At 40.8% G+C, this 21,571-nt stretch overlaps 1 protein-coding gene across 1 annotated transcript in view; it reads right to left on the bottom strand.

The window, feature by feature from the left end:
- Positions 1 to 21,571, bottom strand: part of LOC149088317 (sodium/potassium/calcium exchanger 5-like) — a 78,068-nt gene that overhangs the window by 32,769 nt on the left and 23,728 nt on the right. The window contains exons 2-6 of the mRNA XM_089246874.1: positions 20,426 to 20,641; positions 16,965 to 17,048; positions 5,169 to 5,275; positions 4,925 to 5,025; positions 4,695 to 4,785 (exon numbers count right to left, since the gene is read on the bottom strand). Coding sequence (XP_089103000.1) covers positions 4,695 to 4,785; positions 4,925 to 5,025; positions 5,169 to 5,275; positions 16,965 to 17,048; positions 20,426 to 20,641 — 599 coding nt within the window. The remainder of the gene's footprint in view (positions 1 to 4,694; positions 4,786 to 4,924; positions 5,026 to 5,168; positions 5,276 to 16,964; positions 17,049 to 20,425; positions 20,642 to 21,571) is intronic.

Below are 21,571 nucleotides of genomic sequence, written 5' to 3'. Positions count from 1 at the left end.
TACTCTGATAAATTTGGAAATATTGAATCGGTCGTCATCAGTTAGTATTAGTTAGGACAAAAGATGACAGTATTCACCACAGCCCGAGTGGCATGGTGGTAAGATACTCGTCTACCATCGTGAAGGTTGTTGTCAGGGTCCCGGGTTCGAACCCAAGGGAGGATATCGATAAGATATTTTCCCTAACGAACTCGAGGCGACCACCGATAGACAGCGCCTTCACTTCCAACCCATCTCACTAACGGCAGTAAATTGCGATATGGCCAGAGTTGGTGTTTGGTGAAGTAGTAGTATTCACCATGCGCGCGCACACACACAGAAAAATGTACATTATGAAAATTTAACTTTTGTCGAAACTCATCAATACCAGCGCCACAGGCAGTTGTAATATGCACTGTAGTGAAAAACATTGTTAAAGTTCCATTTTTTATATTTGAAAAACTGAAAACAAATTAATTACGTAAATTGGAAAGAGAAAACAAACTGTATGAACAAAGAAAATTTCAAAAAGAAATTAATCGAAGAATTCAAAAATGAAAAAAGTCATAGCCAATGTCTAGGGCTCTCATCGGGGGAACACCCTGACATTGGCTTAACACAGAACGTTCCTGAGAGCATCCCTTGGCCTCCAAACCTAAATACATGCTCGATCCCCCGACGTTCTGCTGTAGTACCATCGAATCAAAAGAAAATATCCAAAACGAATGTTTTTTGTCAAGTTGAAAATAAAAGTAAAGTTGCAGTCAATATAAAATATATAAAAATAGATGCAGAAGGTGGAAGCACATACCATGTGCAAGGCCTAGCTACGCCGGTCAGCATTAAAGTGAAGAGTTATAGTTATTTGTGTGAGGAGGAAGTAAGTCCAAGGTGTAAGCGGGAAACCTGTTGCCTATTAAGATTTTTTTGAGATTAATTAATGCATTTTTGAAAATCGTTGGCATTATTACAGGTATGTTTGATGCGAGATAGTTGAGAAAATAAAATATTTTTGAAAACCTTTTAGCTGATATTTGAATTGTGATTAGTTGGAAAATTGACTTTGAAATTAGTCTTTTCTTTTGTCGTGGATACCAATTAAGATCATATTGTTAGCAATATTTATTTTCAAGTCAAGAAAATCAGCTTAATTATTGTTGTGATTAGTTTTTTAAGATTTAATGTGCTAGGATAGACTTGCTGGATGATTTCGGGAAAGTCGTTGTAGTTGAAGATTATTAAATCATCAATGTATTTGAAACCAGTAATATTAAGAGAAGTTAAATTTTTGTTTTCAAAGTAATGCAAGAAAATATTTGCAAAAGCACTAGAAAAACAAGTCCCCATAAGAATCACTGTGGTTTTTTTATATAAACAAATACCATTAAATAAATAGTTCTCAAAAATACAAAATTTTGCAATATTTGTGTTTTTCCATTTTTATGCATTATTCATAATTGTTGTAGAGAAATTCACAGATGTTAAAAATCTCATTATGTGGAAAGCTAGTGAAAATATTTTCAAAATCAAAAGCCTCAATGGATTTAATTTTATCTGTTTTGAGAAATTCCACAACGTTGACGTTATTATTGATCATAATGCCGGTTTTTTGCTGTTGTCAATTTCTTTGAGAATATTATGAAGTAATTTGAAGAATTTAAAACCAATTTTACGATTGTAGCTATTTGTGTTGCATGTCACAAATCTGAATTTAATTAGATTTTTGTGAAATTTGACAGATAGCAAATAGATATGGAAGAGGGAGAAGAAGGTTTATTCCAGTAAAAAACGAAAAATGAAGCTCCCCCCCCCTTCCCCCGAGGCAATCCTGTGTATGCATACCTATGGTTAGGAAGCCAGAAAAAAAAATCTTTCATTTTCCAAAAAATTCAAGCATATTTTTTTATTAGTTCTCAGCAATCAGTATTATAATTTTATCAATCTTTTCCATTGTCAAAAAGTTTGAAAAGTGAAAAAAGCCAAAAAATGACCCAAAACTAAAAAAAATGCTCTAACGGTGAAAAAAAAAAGCATAAAAATGCAAATGTCATCAACATCCGGGTCCTGGTTATCACTATACTCCCTTTTCGAAGACACAAATTGCTCCTAAAACTTGACACGTGGGCAATTTGCTTTCCTACTTTTTCTGTCACCTCGTTTGTCAAATTGCTTATTTTAGCAAAATGATAATTGCAAAAAAAAAAAAAAAAAAATGCAACAAATTTGTGAGAGAAATTATATGAATAGATGATTATATTATATTAACTATGAATAGATTTAATGAAATAATTTGGAAAAAAACTAATTTTTGATGCATTACATGTGGCAGGAAACGAAACCAAACGAACAACGAAATTCGTTGTTCGTTTTTTCCGCGAGCTTTTCTCCCGCCGGTTTGACGATTAAAATAAATATCTTATATATAAATGTGAAAGTATGTCTGTCTGTCTGTATGTATGTATATATGTCTGTTCTTTATACAAATCTACAGTTTTAGGCCGATCGTCGCCAGATTTTGAATATATATTAAACAGGACCGGGATTGAACCGTAGGCTACTTTAAAAGTTTGTCAGAGCTGGGCAAATGCCCGAAAGGGGCGAAAACCTGTCGGGCAACAATGGTTTTGGGGCCTCAACAATTACGTTCGGAACGTTTACTTTGGTTACCGTGGTTTCCAACAATGCGTTTCAGACGTGTATACGCCTTTACAATGGTTTGTCACACCTTTAATTCTATTATTATAGCATTTGATTCCTTTATAACGGTTTGTAACTTTTCCAATCCTCCCAATAATTGAAGAAAACCCGGGAACAGCGCCGGGTATTTCTGCTAGCCTATATACAGTGTATCCTGTAAGTGCTGATGCGGCCTTTATCTCATCAACCGCCCATCGTAGAGGTATAGTTTCAATTTAAAAAATGATTAAAAGGTGTTTGAATAATATTCGCTGCACAAGCTGTACGTATGACGTCACTAATAACAGAGAACAACAACTGCGACGACAAAACTGAGAATAAAATTGTTCAACGCCAGCTGATGAACTCAATGCTTGCCTCAAATCATCAACGCTCTGGCACGAAGTTGAAAAAAATTATCATTATCCACTAACATACGAGTTCAACTGAAAAATGACTCAGCACTGCTATCATTTTCACATCAGTTGATCAAACTTGGCAATGGAAGAATTCCTGTAGAGACCCAAGCACTAGACTCATTACGTTCCCAAATGGATTTTACCAGTTGTTAAACTCAGTTCAAGAACTTGCAGACAAAGTCTTCCCAAACATTCAACAAAATCACCGAAACCATGAGTGGCTTTGTGAGAGAGCGATTGTGGCACCGAAAAATGACAGTGTGAACAAGGTCAAGGAAAAAATCCTAAAAATTATTCCGGGAGACACCACATCTTACAAATCGGTTGACGGTGTCACAGACACAGAGCAGACAGTTCTGTATTCTTCAGAATTTCTGAACTCTTTGGATGTGCCACCACACAATTAGACCCTCAAGGTCGGAGCACCTATAATGCTTTTAAGAAATTTGGAGACACCGATACTCTGCAATGGCATCAGACTCTGCATTACATCATCGAAGCAACGATTCTAACTGGATGTGCCAAAGGAGAAGAAGTCTTCATTCCACGTATGGGGCATTCAAGTATTACGTCGGGAGGGGGTTTTGGATTTGCTGACTTTTGATGACGGGGGGGGGGGGGTTTGAAGGTTGCTTACGTCATCAACCACCCCTTTTTGAAGATACGAAACATTCTAAGCTGCTGACGAAATTTTGCTGACAGGGGAAAGGGGGGGGGGTCAGTGTTTTGCTGACTTTTGCTGACAAGGGGACTGAGGGGGTCAAAAATGGCTGAAAATGTGCTTACGTAATACTTGAATGGCCCCCTATCCCAATTATCACTGAAGAAATGCCATTCACTTTCAAACGATTACAGTTCCCGATTCGTTTAACTTTTGCCGTGACAATCAGCAATAAGCAAGGCCAGTCGTTGGCAGTGGCAGGTATCAACCTACTTGAGCGCTGTATTTCTCACGGACAGCTTTTCGTCGCCTGTTCGCGTAGGAATCCCAAAAATTTTTACATCTACACACCAGATGGGAAAACAAAAAATATTGTGTATCCACAAGCGATTGCCTCAAGTTTTTAATTAAAATATTTAAAAATAAAAGTAATTTTCTCTTACTTGATGCAGAAATTTTTTTGATTAAGAAATAATTTATAAGCTATACGTATATAAATTTTTTATGGGACGGGCAACGTCACCGGGTATTAGCTAGTACAGTATAAAGTACAGGAGTGGAAAACCAGCTCGTACTATGAGCACCATCCATCCCGGCACGAATAAACCACACCCACTACCTGATTCTGAAACCAAGATGCACTATAATCGCACCCTTCCAGTGGACGACCGGCACGTAAGCACGCGTACCTAAAAGGGTGGGGCTTATTAGTGCCGGTTCTGGACATTTTTCAAGTGCAAGCTAATGATATTTTGATGATAAAAAGTCGTCCCTCCACTTCGGTTGGCGCCATAAAAAGTCGGTCCGTTTCAGTTGGCGCGTTCTGCGGCCTCGTAGTTCGCAGGATTCATGATCTGGCCCTGGTGCTCATGGACCAGGCTCTAAGGTGCACACACAAACTAAACTACATCATTTGCGAGGGAATAAAAGAAGCTTAGATATGGAGGAAGATTTCTCACCGTTCTCATCGCAAATCGTCGCACTGAGTCGTTGAAATATAAGAGAGTGATGTAGCCCACGAACATCACCAGCAGCGATGTCGCTTCAAGCCTGCAAAAATAATGCATTCGAACGTATTTTCAATCGGAAATGGAAAAGGATATTCGCGATATTATAGTCAATTCATAATCATACGTATCACAGCATTACGAATGACGAAATCACTAGATTTGAAAGTGAAAATTCTTACCACGTGACCAAGTTGTCGTGGATCACGACGACCAGCGAGGAGACCGTCACAATGTAGACGAAGCAGTCTCTGGTTATGGGATACCATTCTAATTGCACGGCCTGGGAACGAATGATAATATGATCAGCTACAAATTGGGATCAAGGGAGTGAAAATCGGTACAAAAAAACCATGGTTTAGCGGGTCGAGGGGTTATTGCGCATACATTGAAAAGACAGAAAGGACTTCCGAGAGTATACGTTACCAATGTTCCCAAGGCCAGTCCACTGGCACCAGTTACACCCAAAATGTTGAAAACGGCCGAACCCACTACTGTGCCGATACCGATGTCACCTTTCGCAACAAAAGCACCTGGAAAAACCGGTGTACATTTCCATAACCTTTTAAGTGGAGTGCGTGTGAAATATATCAAAACATTAAATAAATTTCAATGGGTGATCATAACAGATATCGTAATTAGCAGAGTCGGATTTATGGTTTTGCCGCCTGCGGGCTACACATATTTTGCTGCCCTTCTTCCATTCTAGTCTAATTTTTCTCTTGATCACTCCTCAAATTAGCCGTCGTGGGTCCACGTCCGCTTGGTCCCCGTCTTCAAGTCAGTATTTTGATTACCCCAATTCTTACACACTTTCTTGGTCACTCACATGCTTGCAGACAAGGCTGCACTTGGGCAGGTGCGAAAGTTGCAGCCGCACTGGGCCGCTGAACGAAATAAAAATATTTTAATTCCATTGAGTCACATTTTCAGTTAGTAACAAAGTAATAGCTTAAAATTCTGTTCCTTGGGTTTTGACAGGTCCCCCACCCCCTGCAGGGCCTGTATCTCATTTGTTCGGGCCCTACGCAAATATTTATTTTTTGCAGTGCTTTACATATAATGTTCTTTGGTTCGGATGCGTGGGTGGGAGGAGCTGTACTATAATGGCAGCCAGATTCGAGGTCTTCAAAATCTGTGAGCCTTGGACAAGTGCCCCGTGTTGCCCTCCTTCAAGCCAATAGTGCACGAAGAATTTGGTGCCCCGGACCAGAAAGAGTGCTGAATTCTATCCTTTTAACCCTTCAAATTAAAAAAAAATAACCAGCCTTCTGTGAAAATCAACAAAATAGGTCACAAGTAAGGCAAATTAAGCATTTGGATTTATTTTTTTTTTCCGGGACATATATGTGGGCTCCTCACAGAGAAAAACACACAGCCTTCATTTTCGAAACATTTATTACGCATAGAAAACATAGGCATATATATAAACATACAAAGACGATCACACACATGCATGACAAAAAACGTGGCCTTTCCCGCCGACTTCTCCCGGTGAACTCACTGTTGCCAAAAGAACTAATCTTTGCAATACTATTTATTCCCCCTTGCGTGCCGCAGCGTCATCTACCGATAACAAAAAGAATTATAACTAAAAATCTTATAGCTCGGCCGTCCTGCGGCTCACTGCCCTCAGTGACCTTTTAAATGAACACAATATTCGTATACATTTCTAATAACGTTTCATGAGATCAGCTGCTGTAGCAGTGGTGATAGGACCTGAATGATCCCCGACTTTCTTGACCTCATATCTGTCCTTAGCATTCACTTTGTCATTTAATATGACCAGAAAATTTGGGTGTCAACTTCAGTCCGGGGCCGAACTGAGTCCTTTGTATAGCCACCAGGTCACCAACTTGGTATTTGGGTGCCTTTTTTCTCTTTTTGTTGTAAGTACGGCTATTTTCAGCTTGAATCTTGTGGATATTTTTCTACGCCTCTTCTCTAACGGCATTTCTCTGATCGTGGTATTCATCTACAGCCTCTTCCATCAGGGGAGATCTCTTAGTACAATGTCTTCTTTATTTCTCATTTTCACACCAATTAAAAGTTCAAAAGGCGTATATTTCGTACTTCGATTAGTCGTGCTGTTCTCAAGACCCTCTTCAACTTATGGACGTGCTTGAACCACTTTGTTGCATCATCGAAAGTCAACTTGGTTAGGACTGGTATTAGAGTACGGTGGATTCTTTCGACCTGTCCGTTCCCACGAGGAACACCTGTGGCAATCTGCAAATGCATGATGCCCTCTTCAGCACAATAATCACTGAAAGCTTTCGAAGCGAATGCTGAGCATATGTCCAGGGCCGTCTTAAGAACATCATGGGGCCCCCGGGCCAAGTGGTTTTTCTGAGGCCCTACCTGGTAAATTATAGAAAATTTCAACCGGATCTCATTATTGTGGGGCCCCTCTTCTCTTGAGGGCCCCGGGCCGTGCCCGGGTGGGCTCATGCGTTAAGACGGCACTGCCTATGTCAGTTATAATCCGGTACGGACTCCCAAAAGTCTTCTGCTTCAGCTTCAGCTTCTCCAAGGCGTCCTCTGCCGACGTAGACCTAACCGGATACAACCAGGTGAATTTCGTGAACGCATCTATAGCAGTTAGTATATGCTGGTAATTCTTATTCGTTGAAGGTAAGGGACCTGTGAAATCAACGTGATAAGTTCCTAGTGGTACATCTGCTTTTGGGATTGGATTCAAAACCCTTTTTTTTCCCCACATATTTTGTTTGCCAATATATGCATGGAACACAACTGAGAATAACTCTTTCTGTCAGCTTGCGCAAGTTAGGAATATGAAACTCTTGCTTGACAACCTCTTCCGTCTTAGATGTGGAAAAGTGACCCTTTTCATGAGCTAATTTTATCAACTCCATCTACATATCTTTTGGAACATTGAGTTCCCGACCATTCATAAATTTGTAGAGAATGTTGTTTCTTACAAAGTATTATTCAGATTCATTGTCAGTAAGCAGTGCTCTAAGGGCACAAATCTGTTCATCTTCTAATTGGGCATTCTTCAGTTTCGCCGTCAAGGTGTCATTCCCAACTATCATGAGTGGGTGTCTACTTAAGGCGTCGACATGCTGCATCCTCTGACCGGACCTATGAGCGATTTCATAATCAAATTCTTCCAGAAGAAGAGCCCATCTAGCGATTCTTGTAACAAGATCTTTCTTGTCCATGGTCTTCTGAAATGCTGAACAGTCCGTGACAAGTTTGAACTTCTTCAAGGCTTCGATAATTGCTAGTACTTCTAACTCACAGCTACTGTACTTCTCCTCAGCGGGACTTGTTTTTTTCGACATGTAGTAAACTGGATGTAAGCTTCCGTCATCAGCTTCTTGTAGTAATACTGCACCGTAACCATGTTTGCTGGCATCTGTATGCAACTCTATTCTCCGCCCTTGTTGAAAAATACTTAGCACTGGACTTTCGGTTAGTAATGTTTTGAGCTTCTTGAATGCTTCTTCTTGTTCGGGACCAAAATCAAATGTATGGTCTTTTCTCAACAAATCACTTAGTGGTTTGGCGATCTTGGCGTATCCTGGGATAAACTTTCTGAAATATCCCGCCAGTCCTAAAAAACTCTGGGTTTGCTTCATGCTCGTTGGGACAGGAAATGTTTTCACTGCTAGTGTCTTTTCCGGAGACGGGCGTATCGACCTATTTTCTACGATATGGCCAAGGAACTCTAACTGTCGTTTCAAAAATTGGCATTTTTTTAAATTTGGTCTCGAGGCCATATTTTGACGCCACTCTCAGAACAGTTTCTATTTTATCCAAGCCGTCCCTTTCATCAGCCGAGGGAATGAGCAAGTCGTCCATATAAATAATAACAACACCTTTGTTCATGAGGTCCCTGAAAATGCTGAAAACATACCGCTGAAAGACACTTGGGCTGGTGCTCAAACCGAATGGGACCTTATTAAACTCAAACTGATCATCTGGGACCACGAAGGAAGTGTACTTTCTACAGTCTTCATCAACATCTACATGGAAAACCCGTTTTTAAGATCCAGTGTGGTGTACAATTTTGCACCCTGCAACTTATAGAACATCTTCTATCAACGTCAGAGGAAATCTGTTTTTGACGAGCTTCCTATTCAATTTTCTATAATCAACACACACAACCTAGTTGTGTTGTCTTTTTTCTTCACCAATACCACTGGGCTGGCATAGTCAGGAGAACGTGGTCTAATTCCTTCTTCCAGCCATTCATGGATCTGCTTTTCCACTGCTTGTCTCTCAGGAAATGATAGGCGTCAAGCTCTCTGATATACAGGTTTTTTATCATTGAGAATAATTCTCATAGAGACATTTGTTTTTTCAGTCTTTTCCGGCCTGTAAGACAAAACAGTCTTTCTTAGCTTCTCCCTCACTTCTCTATCACAAATGTTACCCAGTTCAAGTTGGTCTTGATCCAATTCAGATATCTGCATGAGCCAATGTCCTCTCTCCTCTTTACGAAAAGTGACTTCACTTTCGTCGAAGTGCAATGAAGCCTGTTTTCGGATTCCAACTCCAATCACTGCTTGAAAGTTCAGTTGTGCTGTAGGTACAACATGCCACGTAAGGGTGAAGCGATTTCCGTCCAACTCAACTTCCTGTTCAAAGGATCCTTTAGTCCACGCCTGTCCCACCCCAATTCCAGGTAGTAGTATGGGCTTACGCGTCAATTCCGGAACGCCAACAGCTCGTCTGTATACATCCTCACGCAAAAGGCATACTGCACTGTCCGTGTCGACGAGTACACAAACTGTCAAATTTTTGAATTTCATCTGTTTAGTAGGAACCTCTCCAACTTCGGTACTGTCACTATGTTCGGTAATGTGAGTATCTGACGTTTTCTGCCTCTCGCTGTCCTTGTTGAACGATGTTGAGCGATTGTTGTTCTTGAATAACTTGGGACACTTGAACTTCAAGTGGCCCACATTACCACACCCATAACATCTCATCTGACTATCGTTCTTCTCGGTTTGTCTATTTTTTCCAAACTTCTATCCTCCTCCTGCTTTATTCTTGACGTCCTTGATTTTGCAGAACTTATCCTGGAAATTTTGGAATGTTGGTTTCGGGAATTTTTGTCGTTCCCACTCACCAGCATGTGATGTTTTGACAGGTCTCTTAACACTTTCGTAATCATCAAGCTTTTCTGGCAGTTCGGTAGGAGAGACAAAATTACTCCATTCTTCTAAATGATAATCTCGGAAATCAACTGGGCTTCGCTTTTTAATTTGATCCGCGATGATCAAATCCTTTAACTGATCGAATGTTGTTACTTTTTATCAACCACCCCTTTTTGAAGATATGAAGCATTCTAAACTGCTGACGAAATTTTGCTGACGGGGGTGGGGGTGGGGGGAGTCAAAAATGGCTGAAAATCTGCTTACGTAATACTTGAATGACCCCTTATCGCGATCCACATCTATCACGGACGCGCCCTTTTCGAGTCTTGACGACCCACGGCGAAGACGAAACAGATCACGTAAACTCCAGCAGTCTCGTGGAAACGAAACTGATCGTGAAATCCTCAGCACAGTCTCGCGAACATGAAACCAATCGCGAAATATTCAGGATTGTCTTGTGAAGACGAAACTAATCACGAAATCTTGAGTCGGACTGACTCCCACGAAAACGAAACCTTCTTGCGATCGTCGAACCTCCGAGAGTGGGTGGCTCACCTGAATCGGCGCGACTTGAAGAGGAAACTCGAATCAAGACGATTTGCCCTCACATTCAAATCCATCCCGGCCGAGCCCCCATTTTTCTCTGTGGGCACCTCACAGAGAAACACACACAGCCTCCATTTTCGAAACATTTATTACGCGCAAAAAAACATACAAAATGATCACACACAGACATAACAAAAAACGTGGCTTTTCCCGCCGACTTCTCCCGGCGAACTCACTGTTTTGCCAAAATACTTTACATATATGTCTCGTTAGTAATCAACGACGCATTAAAAAATGCACGGGAAGGGTGTTTGCCCCAGCTGAAAGAGCATTAAGTGACAGCTTTGGGTAGCTAATCCGTCGTCTAGGGCTAGGGCTCTAGGCCCTTCCACATGGTCCCCTCACATCTCGTACCTGGTGTGGTCCCCGGAACGGATATTTTTCACAGGCCCCTATATAGTGGATTAATAAAATGGAACCATCGATCTTATATTATTGGAAGGAGCGCCGAGCCGCTGCAACGGCAGCGCCATCGAATGCAAGGAAATCACGTGACTCGGTGAGTAACAATGGTAGTACCTTGCAATTTCGCCATTGAAATGTCTCTAAATATTGCGTTTTAAAGATTAAACAAAAAGGATAGAGAATCATCTAAAAAGATAAAAATATTAAATTATTTATTTCATGAATACTGGAATCATTTCTTTCATTAATGCTGAAAAATTGCCTTCATTAATTCTGGAATTATTTCTTCTATTAATTACACTGGTAAACAAGGTTTTTGTTTCTTGGACGCTGAGTACTGTTTCTTACGTATTTTTCGATGCTGATTCTGAATCCGTCGTCAGAAATCGTCCATCAGGCACCAGTTCTCCGCAATTGCATTTTCCACTGTTGCGGGTTAGCCTAACCAGCCTTAATACTCTATACTTAGAAGATCAAAATTTTTAGCCTAATAATGGGTATTATGAATATTAAAACTTGCCTCATCTGACTAAATATTATGGAATAGTACATCAAGATTCTTTTGAGATACCTCTGATCATGTGCTAGCCATGGGGACAAGGGAATTACGAGTCCCTTTCACCGTTTCTAGGGAATTCCTGACCAAACTGTCCAAGCTTTGCTCCTCGACCAAAGCAATTTGAGCACTTTTTTTTGAAGGAAGACGACTCAGTCTATTGCAATGATGTCGATGCTCTGTACGTTGCATTGAGGCATCAGTATAATCCCCTAGAGTGGAGGTTATTCATAGATTCCTCTAAAACCAGCTTGAAAGCAGTTACTTTTGCACAATGGCAACGAAAACCCCTCCATTCGCATCGCTTACGGGGCCCACATGAAGGAGACATATGAAAACATTATTACGGATGGTTCAGTATGAAAGACATGTCTGGCACTTTTGCGAAGATTTGAAAGTCATTGCCCTTGTACTCGGTCTTCAACAAGGATATACCAAATTTTGCTGTTTCTTGTGCTTGTGGGACAGCAGAGATAGGCAAAACCATTATGTAAAAAAAAACAATGGCCATCAAGAAGACAGCTCGTTCCGGGAACCAAAAATGTCGTCAGTCAGGCCCTGGTGGATCCTCAGAAAGTCTACCAGCCACCTCTACACTTTAAACTGGGATTGATGAAAAATTTTGTTAAAGGAATGAACTGAAATGGTGATGGTTTTAGCTTTCTACAAAACAAATTTCCACGGGTCAGTGACGCTAAAATCAAGGAAGGCATATTCGTTGGCCCTCAAATTCGAGAATTAATGAACGATGTTGAGTTCAATGCCACCCTAAATGAGCAAGAAACACCAGCATGGGAGGTGTGGACTACTTTCATTCAAGAAAGTAGTCCACAACTTTCTTGGAAATAACAAGACGGACAAATATAAGGACCTTTTGGAGGAATTATTTCAGAACTATAAAGCTCTTGGTTTCAATATGCCGCTGAAGATACATTTTCTTCATTCCCATTTGGATTTTTTCCCAGAAAACCCAGGTGAGATGTCAGCGACGAGCACGTGAGCGATTCAATACAATACAATACAATACAAATACAACGCCACAACAGGCAAAATGCCCAACGAGGTGGCTGATAAAAAGATGCCCATAAAAATATGGTTGTCATATGTTTCAAAAATACAGCAACCCAACTAAAAATGCAATTAACACAAATTACAAACAATATATACACATGATAAAATATTATACGATGCCCATAAAGATTACTTATGGTTGTCTTATTCTAAGAATGGATAGCTTCTCGATTTACCCCAACATGTTTATCGTATTTCTTTTTAAACGTGTCAATTGTGTTACAATTTACTACCTCCGGGGGTAAGCTATTCCATTTATTAACAACCCTATTGGAGAAAAATTCCCTGCGACACCATAACCTTGCATTGTCCCTCACCAATCGATACTGGTGTCCCCTTGTAAAAGCAGTCGATTGGCGGTGTACTAAAAGTTCATGGTCCATCCTATCCATCCCATTGAAAATTTTGAACACTTCGATCATATCTCCTCGACACCTGCGTTCATCCAATGTAAACATATTCAAAAAATGAAGTCTTTCTTCATAACTCAAGCCCTGTGTGCCAATAAGGACACGCGTAGCTCTTCTCTGCACCCCTTCAACCAAGTCTATGTCCCTCTGTAGGTATGGTCTCCAAAACCTTACAGCATACTCCAGTCCAGGACGAACTAAGCCTCGAAAAAGAGGAAGAATGACTTTAGGAGAATGCCTGATTCCACCATGTAATCGCATTATCAAGGCAAGTGGAGCCCAAACATGCTGGCCGATTGAACTGCTGGACATTAAAAAGAAATATTCCTGCTGCAAAATACAGAAGCAAATCATGTAAAAATACCTTTTGAACTGCCATTAATATTAGAATTTAAGCTATTTTAAGTTAATATTAGAATTTAAGCTATTTTTCGCATTTGCTTACGCAAATGCGAAAAATATACGTTTCTCAAAATTTTAAACGCGTGTTACTCAAACACTATGCCTGACACACAAATTCTGAAAGCAGATTCGGAATCAGTGGGGAAAATGCTATAAGAATGACCCTATTTGATCAAAGAAACACGAAAAAAGTGAAATTTTGTTTACCAGTGTTATTATTTGTTTCATTACTTTTGGAATAATTTCTTTCATTAATTCCGGATTTGTTTCTTTCATTAATGCTGAAACTATTTCTTTTATTGATGGTGGAATTATTTCTATCATTGATTCTGGAATTATCTTTCATTAATTTTGGAATTATCTTTCATTAACTTTGAAATTATCTTTCATTAATTTTGGAATTATCTTTCATTAATACTGAAATTATCTCTTTCATTTCCTTATAAAATAAAATAAAAAACTTTTATTATATACTGGGTATATTGTTACAATTTTTTTTAACCCTAAAAGGCGCTTTAAACTATTACGGGTGCCGTAGAAAAATAACGGGGATTGCGCCAACATTCACCGAGTCACGTGATCGTCCGACCAATGATACTGCCGACACGGTTCTCAGCACTACCAAGGCGATGACTGCTGACATCATACTTTCTCCAGTAATATAAGCTCAGTGGATGAAACCAAATTGATAAGAATCGTTCAATCCCCCCGGGCTGAAGACCTGCCAGCCCCTACCCTTTTGGGGGAGACCGTGATTATAGTTCCCAACCTCTTATTAGATTTCGTATACAGAGTGTATAGGTAACAAAGCGCATGTCATTTTACTGACGAAACGTTGAACGTAGAGGTACACTTCCAATTACAAAAAGCTTCCAAATAAAATGCAGTATTCAGATAGATCAGTCATATTGCGAGGGGTTGTGTAGTTATTAAAATAAAAAAAAGAACTTTTTATACCGTCCCCGTGTGCCCAAAAATCCAATTAGAAAGTTGTTGCCTTGTCTCTCCTAATGCCAAAAAAATTCCACGTTTCTAAGTGCAATGTTCACTGAGATATTCAAAAAATGGAGGAATTTCATGAAAAAACAGCATAAATAATGAGGGAAAGGGGCGTTGCCCGTTAGTTTATGCTGTTCTTCTCCCCCCCCCCCCCGTTTTTTTTTCAAATACAAATATACAAATACAACGCCACAACAGGCAAATTGCCCAACGAGGTGGCTGACTTAAGAACATCGTGGATCCCCGATCCCTACCTACTACTGCTACACCACATATGCACCCCTTCCCCCGCGGAACCCCCAACGAATCGGTACATGCGGGAATGTACGTGTAGTGCAACCTGACGTAAAGTTTGTTTCTGTGTAATGCTTGTTATGTGTAGTGCTGTCACCTGCCCCCAGTTTTACTAACTATGAGTGAAGTGTTATGGTTGAATGATTTACCGTTGTAGGACTGTTGCTCTCTGTGGCGAGACTTTTTAACGGGGAGATCGGCTCGCATTTGCGCCTTGAAGTTGGGAACCACAGAAAACCAACTTCAGCCGACCACCACTGTGGGGTTCGAACCCGGATCCTCGCATCACGAGTCCGGCACTATAACCACTCGACCACCACAGCGGCATTCTCTGTTATGAATACAGATATCTCAGCGAATATCGGACTTGGAAAGGTAGGTTTTCTTTTGTGGGCCTCAGGAGAGACGGGGCAACATCTTTCTAATTGGACTTTGGAGCACGCGGAAACTGTATAAAAAGTTAATTTTTTTTATTTTAATAACTATACGTGTTGACTATACGTGTAACTATACGTACGCTTGCAGTACGAATGGCGTACTGCACGTTATTTGGATACCTTTTGTAATTTTAAGTGTACCTCTAGGATCAACGGTTCGCCACTAAAATGCTATGCGTCTTGTTACCTATGCATCCTATATATCAATCTCTTATTATGATTGTTGGAGTCTCAACCTTTAAGTTATCCCGGGGGCACGCTTACAATTTTTATCGCTGGACGATGAGCGCAAATTTATTGCGAAGTGGCTTTTACGTGTTGTCGATCCAACTTGGCGAGAACGGGAAGATCGACTCGCATTTGCGTCTTGAAGTTGAGAACCACTGCGGTACCGATGGGACCCGGATCCTCGCGATGCGAGTCTGTCACTATGACCACTCGACCACCACAGCGGCTGCCGAGGACACTGCAGGATCGGGAAAAATCATTTTAGTGGGTTTTGAACCGGACCCCAAAATACTTACTCCAGTCCCTGCGCGCGTGCATCCGTTCTTGATCACTCATATTCTTGAGCACTTTCTTGATCACTCATATTCTTGAGCACTTTCTTGATCACTCATATTCTTGAGCACTTTCTTGATCACTCATATTCTTGAGCACTTTCTTGATCACTCATATTCTTGAGCACTTTCTGGTCACTGACATGATCCTTCGCTATCTGGGTCATTCCCATGCTCAAACACTTTCTGGGTCATTCCCATGCTCAAACACTTTCTGGGTCACTCTTTTGGTCGGTCACTGACCTGATCTCTCGCTCTTTAGGTCATTTTTGTCTTTTGGTCACTCACATGCTGCTCACGCCCTAGTTCACACACATGCTTGCATATACTCTAGATCACTGTTTTGGTCACTCACATGCTTGCACACGTTCTAGGTCTCTGTTTTTGGTCACTCTCTTCCGATTAATCGCGTGCTGGCACACTATTTTTGTCACTCACATGCTTGCAAACTCCTGTTTTGCAATCACATGATTGCAAAGTCTATAGATCAACATTTTGGTCATTCACGCTATTGCACGCTCTTCTGGTCATTCCCATAATTATACACTCTTTAGATAATTAACATGATTACACACTATTTTGGTCGCTCCACTCACATGCCTGAACATGCACTGGATCACTCATTTGGTCACTCACATACTCGCACATGCACTGAGTCCAGGGCTGGAATTAGAGGGGGCAGGGGGAAACTGCCCCGATTGACAAAATTTAGGGGGGTGGCAATTTTAGGTAAAAACAAAGAAAACCATCATAAAATTGTCGAATTTTAAAGTTGTGTTGGCGGCAAAATCATGTTTGCCCCGAACGCCAAAAACCCTAGTTGCGGTCCTAACTGGATCACTCCTTTGGTCACTCACATGCTTCCTCATGTACTGGATTACTCTTTTGGTCACTTACTGGCCTAGTCTTTTGCTGTCTAGCTGACATGCTTGCACACAGTTCGGTCACTGACATGCTTGCAAACTCTATAGCTCCTTTACTTGTTTTGAATAGATCACTCTTTCGTTAAATCACATGCTGACAAATCATCTAGGTAACTCGTTCGGTGACTCACTGATCCGATCCCTCGCCTGACATAGGTATACGTGGATTAATGGTTTTACCACCTGCGGACTATACAAATTTTGCCGCCCTTCTGGCATTCTACTAATTCCTTGGTCAACCATTCGTCAAATGTTCTGCCCACTCCAAAACTACCGTCCAGGGCTATATCTTGCTAAGCCCTCAAGGCCCCCCCCCTGAAAATACGCCTCTGATAATTAGTGCATCGCTAATTACATTGTTAATGAAATATGGTAGAAGAAAGAAATATAAACTGAATAAGACCTAGTAACGAATAAAATGGCTACTCACCGATAACCGATGAGAAGAGTTCTGGTGACGAAGCTCCGACTGCCATGAAAGTAGCGCCGGCGATATCTGGCGGAACATTGAAATCTGTCATGAGAAAAGGACACGGAGTTAGTCGACGAGATAGATCGTGGCGCATTGAAACATTGCGAATTGGATTAAGTCACTTTGCACAATTTTCTACTGACCTAGCTATACCGGTTGGCCGGAAAATATATATATCATCGGTATAGGTATCAGGACCCCCCCCCCCCTTTGGCTGGGAACAAAAGAAAGAATTTTTCAGGACCTCTTTATAGTAAATTTACAGTAAAAAAACTACCAAAAAATTAATAGGACTTATGCTGGGTATTCCAGACTGTTATCACCCCCACCCAAAGATTCTGTCTCTCTCTCTCTCTGTGTGTGTGTGTGATTTTTTCCTCTTAAGGGACGAGATGTCATTCCACGAGATATATAAAAAAACTATCCCGACATATGGGCCCCTAACTATCATACCATTCACAGAAACTGAATGAAATTTTGGCATAAGGTATTTTGAGGTATGCGCTCAAGAATGATATGGAAAACAACAGTGTCACTCTAACAGTTACGGTTACAGTGAGAAAATTTCGAAAATATCAAATGGCAACACCAAGTTTTTTGTATTGGAATGCGATCTCCATACTGAAAAACACTAAATAGCGTTGGAATGGCACCTGTAGCACGAAAATCCCCGGAGCTAGGCAAGGAAAAAGTATAAAGGACTTTGCCGTGCACCAGAGCATTAATGTTCGTTTCATTCGTCACAGCGTTTCTTCGGCTGAGATCCCAGCCTGATTAGTCCTCCACAAGGTCATGTGGAAAATTTGTGAAACACAATAAAATGCTTTATTTTATGCTGCTTCTCTGTCCTTATTGGTTGTCCTCACTTTTAGCCTATCTACCGCCGGTGATTTTCATGCTACAGTTGCCGTTCGAACGCTATTTAGGGTTTTTCACAATGGAGATCACATTCCAATACAAAAAACTTGGTGTTGCCATTTGATATTTTCGAAATTTTCTCACTGTAACCGTAACTGTTAGAGTGACACTGTTGTTTTCCATATCATTCTTGAGCGCATATATCAAAATACCTTATGCCAAAACTTCATTCAGTTTCTGTGAATGGTATGATAGTTAAGGCCCATATGTCGGGATAGTTTTTTTATAATCACCCTGTATATCCATTTGCAGACGCGAAAAAGCCTACAACAAAGTATATCGGTGTTCTAGTTCAGAATAAATTCAACATTCTCGGGGTTTCTACATTCACAGATAGGGGCCGTTCAAGTATTACGTCATCATCGATGGGGGGGGGGAGGGTTTCCGATTTGCTGACTTTTGATGACAAGGGGGGAAGGGGGGGTTTGGAGAATGCTTACGTAATCAACCACCCCTTATGAAAATATGAGTTAGGATTCAGAGGGGCAGAGCTGATGACGAAATTTTGCTGACAGGGGGGAGGGGTCAAAAATATCTAAAAATTTGCTTACGTAATACTTGAACGGCCCCATAGCGTTGGTATGTCCCGGGACACACGAAGTCTGCGACGGGCATATCTGTGGAAAAAGTTACGATCTTGATTTTACAGAGGTTGAAGAGATGTAAACTCTCTTTCTCCTGGACCTAATTTGCAGTTTCTAGCCATAGCCTTGTGTCGTTCTGTGGCGGTTTGACTAAGTCCTTAGATCTATACTGACGCCAAACACATATGCAATTTCCTATTGTTTAATATTCGCAAAACCTTGTCTTTTTTATTAAATCTCATTTGCCGGGGAACACGTTCACGAGACAGCAGGAATACAGCTGACAGAAGGTCCGCAGCTGAGATAGTTCCAGTTAGTACTTGTTTTTGCAGATCTTTTGCAATAGTTGATAATCGTAGATAATCTGTAATGTAATATTACAGTGTTAATTGACAATCTAATCGTGTTGTAAATTAATATGCAGTGAAAAGCGTATCTGCAAGTGCGGTGGATTATCGCTGTTACAGAAGGATGGAAGTGCACACATGCGTCATTGACCACCGAGGGATCGGTAGCAAACAGAAGATCTCCGATCCGGAAGTTTTTCCGTGGGAAAATCGACCAACAGAACAAGGCCTAGTTCCACTGAGATTCTCGTCTGAATTGGAGTCACAGTTCACGTCAATCTCCCGTTTATCCAATCAATTCCCCGCATGTTAAAATCCCCGCCCTGAATCACAAGAAAGCACACGGAGCAGTTATGCCTGAGTTCTCTCCGAAATTCAGACCAATGATCTAAATTACATGCTTTATTTGGCAGTACGCGTATGCCATAGATGAACTCGCACTTCCTATTTCAGCTTTTTATATTATCTCAACATCTTGATTTTCATTATACACGTTCACTTGCTTAGATTTCAGGCTACTACGAATGATAATGAGTACACCTCCTCCCACAGTAGTTGCTCTGTCGTATAACAAAATATTGTATACGGTATATATATACAGTATATCAAAAGGAAGACGAAACTGACAGATGAAACCAAGTCTCTGTTGTACACAGAATGTCGACTTCGTATGACTGAATGCAGCAATGAAAATTGTCAATTTTATTCACAATACTTGTGGTGTTTCTTGAATATACCCGTAACTCTTGATTCAGAATCAGATGTGTATTTTCATTTGTTAAAAAAATTTACGATGACTCTTGGCCGTACAGTCATTGCTGATCAGAGCTGTTCCTCTGACCAGCAGATGCATCCGTTATAGTAAAATCTCCAGCCAAATCCTACAGATACAGCGGTTCTCAACCTTTTCAGACTCGCGGAGCCCTTTTCGTTAAAACATTTCTATGGTGGAGCCCCGTAGGCCTATTTTTTATTTATTCATCAAAGTTGCTGATGTATTTTTAGTATTTAAAAATATTTGTAATTATTTTTTTTAATTTACGCTATTTTTTTTTATTTTCCTAGAGCGGCCGCGGAGCCACATGGAGCACCGGTTAAGAACCGCTCTCTGCTCTCATGAATACCAAAAACTCTCTGATGTGTATACCAGGATGACCAGCAGAGGGACGGCTCGCAATGTCCTCACTCCACTTTCCTTACAGCTCAGTGCTGCGCAGGGAGCAGGCAGTCTTTCTACATAATACTGACATTACATGAAAATTCAGATGGCACAAGCACAACTCTTACAACATATACACGCAAGAGTGCTTGACAATTCCTTGATTTGAAAACTTGACGCAGCCCACAGAGCCGCAGGTCGCTCAAGTGATTTGAATATGCCGCGGGTCACTTGGGTGATCTGAAAATGATCCACTTGATTTATTTTCACATAATTAGGCTTGAGATCGCGGGCCAATTGGTCCTCGGGTCATGGGTTAAGTTTGTATGTGCCGCATGTACCTATGTGTTAGAAATTCCGGAGGGGAATGTAGTAGCAGTATTATGAGAAAAAAAGAGGAAAAAGACTCACGTTTGCAGATGACTTTGAGCGACGGAACGAAGTATCGATCGCATACGATGGCCAGCATCGCACACACGTAAGCGACGATGATGCCATGGATGAGGATTCCTCCCTTGGATCGTTGCTCATCCGTAAAGAAGTCGTTCGGGAACTCGTTGATCGACGCAGCGACGCAATTGATAGGAGTCTCTTCGTCTGCGGTACTCTTGTTGTTGGCCGGATCCCCTGAAAAAGGCAAAATATAACGATCGTTATATTAATTGCAACCGACGATTTTCTAGGACAATAGCCCAACACGCAATCACCCAATCGAGTTTCATTGTTCTATGATATTGATTCAGATGTGACATTGATTCTAGTGCTGCCAATGGTAGTAGGGGAATTACCCACCTCTGACTTGGATCGCTTCTCGATTGACACTAAATCACCAGGCAAATTAAGTGTTAATAAATGCCAGGAGCTTGGGTAATAAGAAAGATTTTTTTTAGAAACTATGATAGCTGTGGAGGGCCTGGATCTTATAGCCATTACAGAATCTTGGGCAAACGATGGGGATGAATCTTTCTTACACATCTCAGGAGGATACGATACTTTTTTGACAAATAGATCTGATAGGAAAGGGGGTGAAGTGTTGATATACGTGAAATCCTGTTTGAAGGCTGGAGAGTGTAACGTACAGAGAAGTGATGTTGAAACTATATGGGTTGAGCTTGAGAACAAAAGACGTCATAAACTTATTGTTGGGGTTTGTTTCAATCCACCGAATAGGGATCTAAACTACATCGCCAAATTTCATGGTGAAATTTCCTACATGTGTAAGCGTAAGAGGATTATCATACTTGGGGATTTCAATTACCCAGGTATTGATTGGGAGAACCTTTAATCTGGAGATCAGTATGAAAGGGTACTGCTATTTTGGATTTAGTTCTTACTAGTTCTGAGGATCTTGTTGAACATGTTTCGGTGGGAGAAGAGTTTTCTTCCAGTGATCATCGTATCGTCAGATTTCACTGTAACCTTTCCTTGGGTAAGGTTGATCACAAAAGACTGGTTCCTTGTTTTCGGAGAACTAACTTTGATGTTTTGAGAGGAAGGTTAGCGGAAGTTTTCAAAGACAAATTATCATCAAAAGGCAGTTTGTGAAGTGGATAGACG

The sequence above is a fragment of the Pholcus phalangioides genome, unplaced genomic scaffold, assembly GCF_987345545.1.
Source record: "Pholcus phalangioides strain wild (caught in Gottingen) unplaced genomic scaffold, Ppha-v1.0 ptg000003l_1, whole genome shotgun sequence".
NCBI lineage: Eukaryota > Metazoa > Arthropoda > Arachnida > Araneae > Pholcidae > Pholcus > Pholcus phalangioides.
This window is presented reverse-complemented; position numbering and strand designations above follow the sequence as displayed.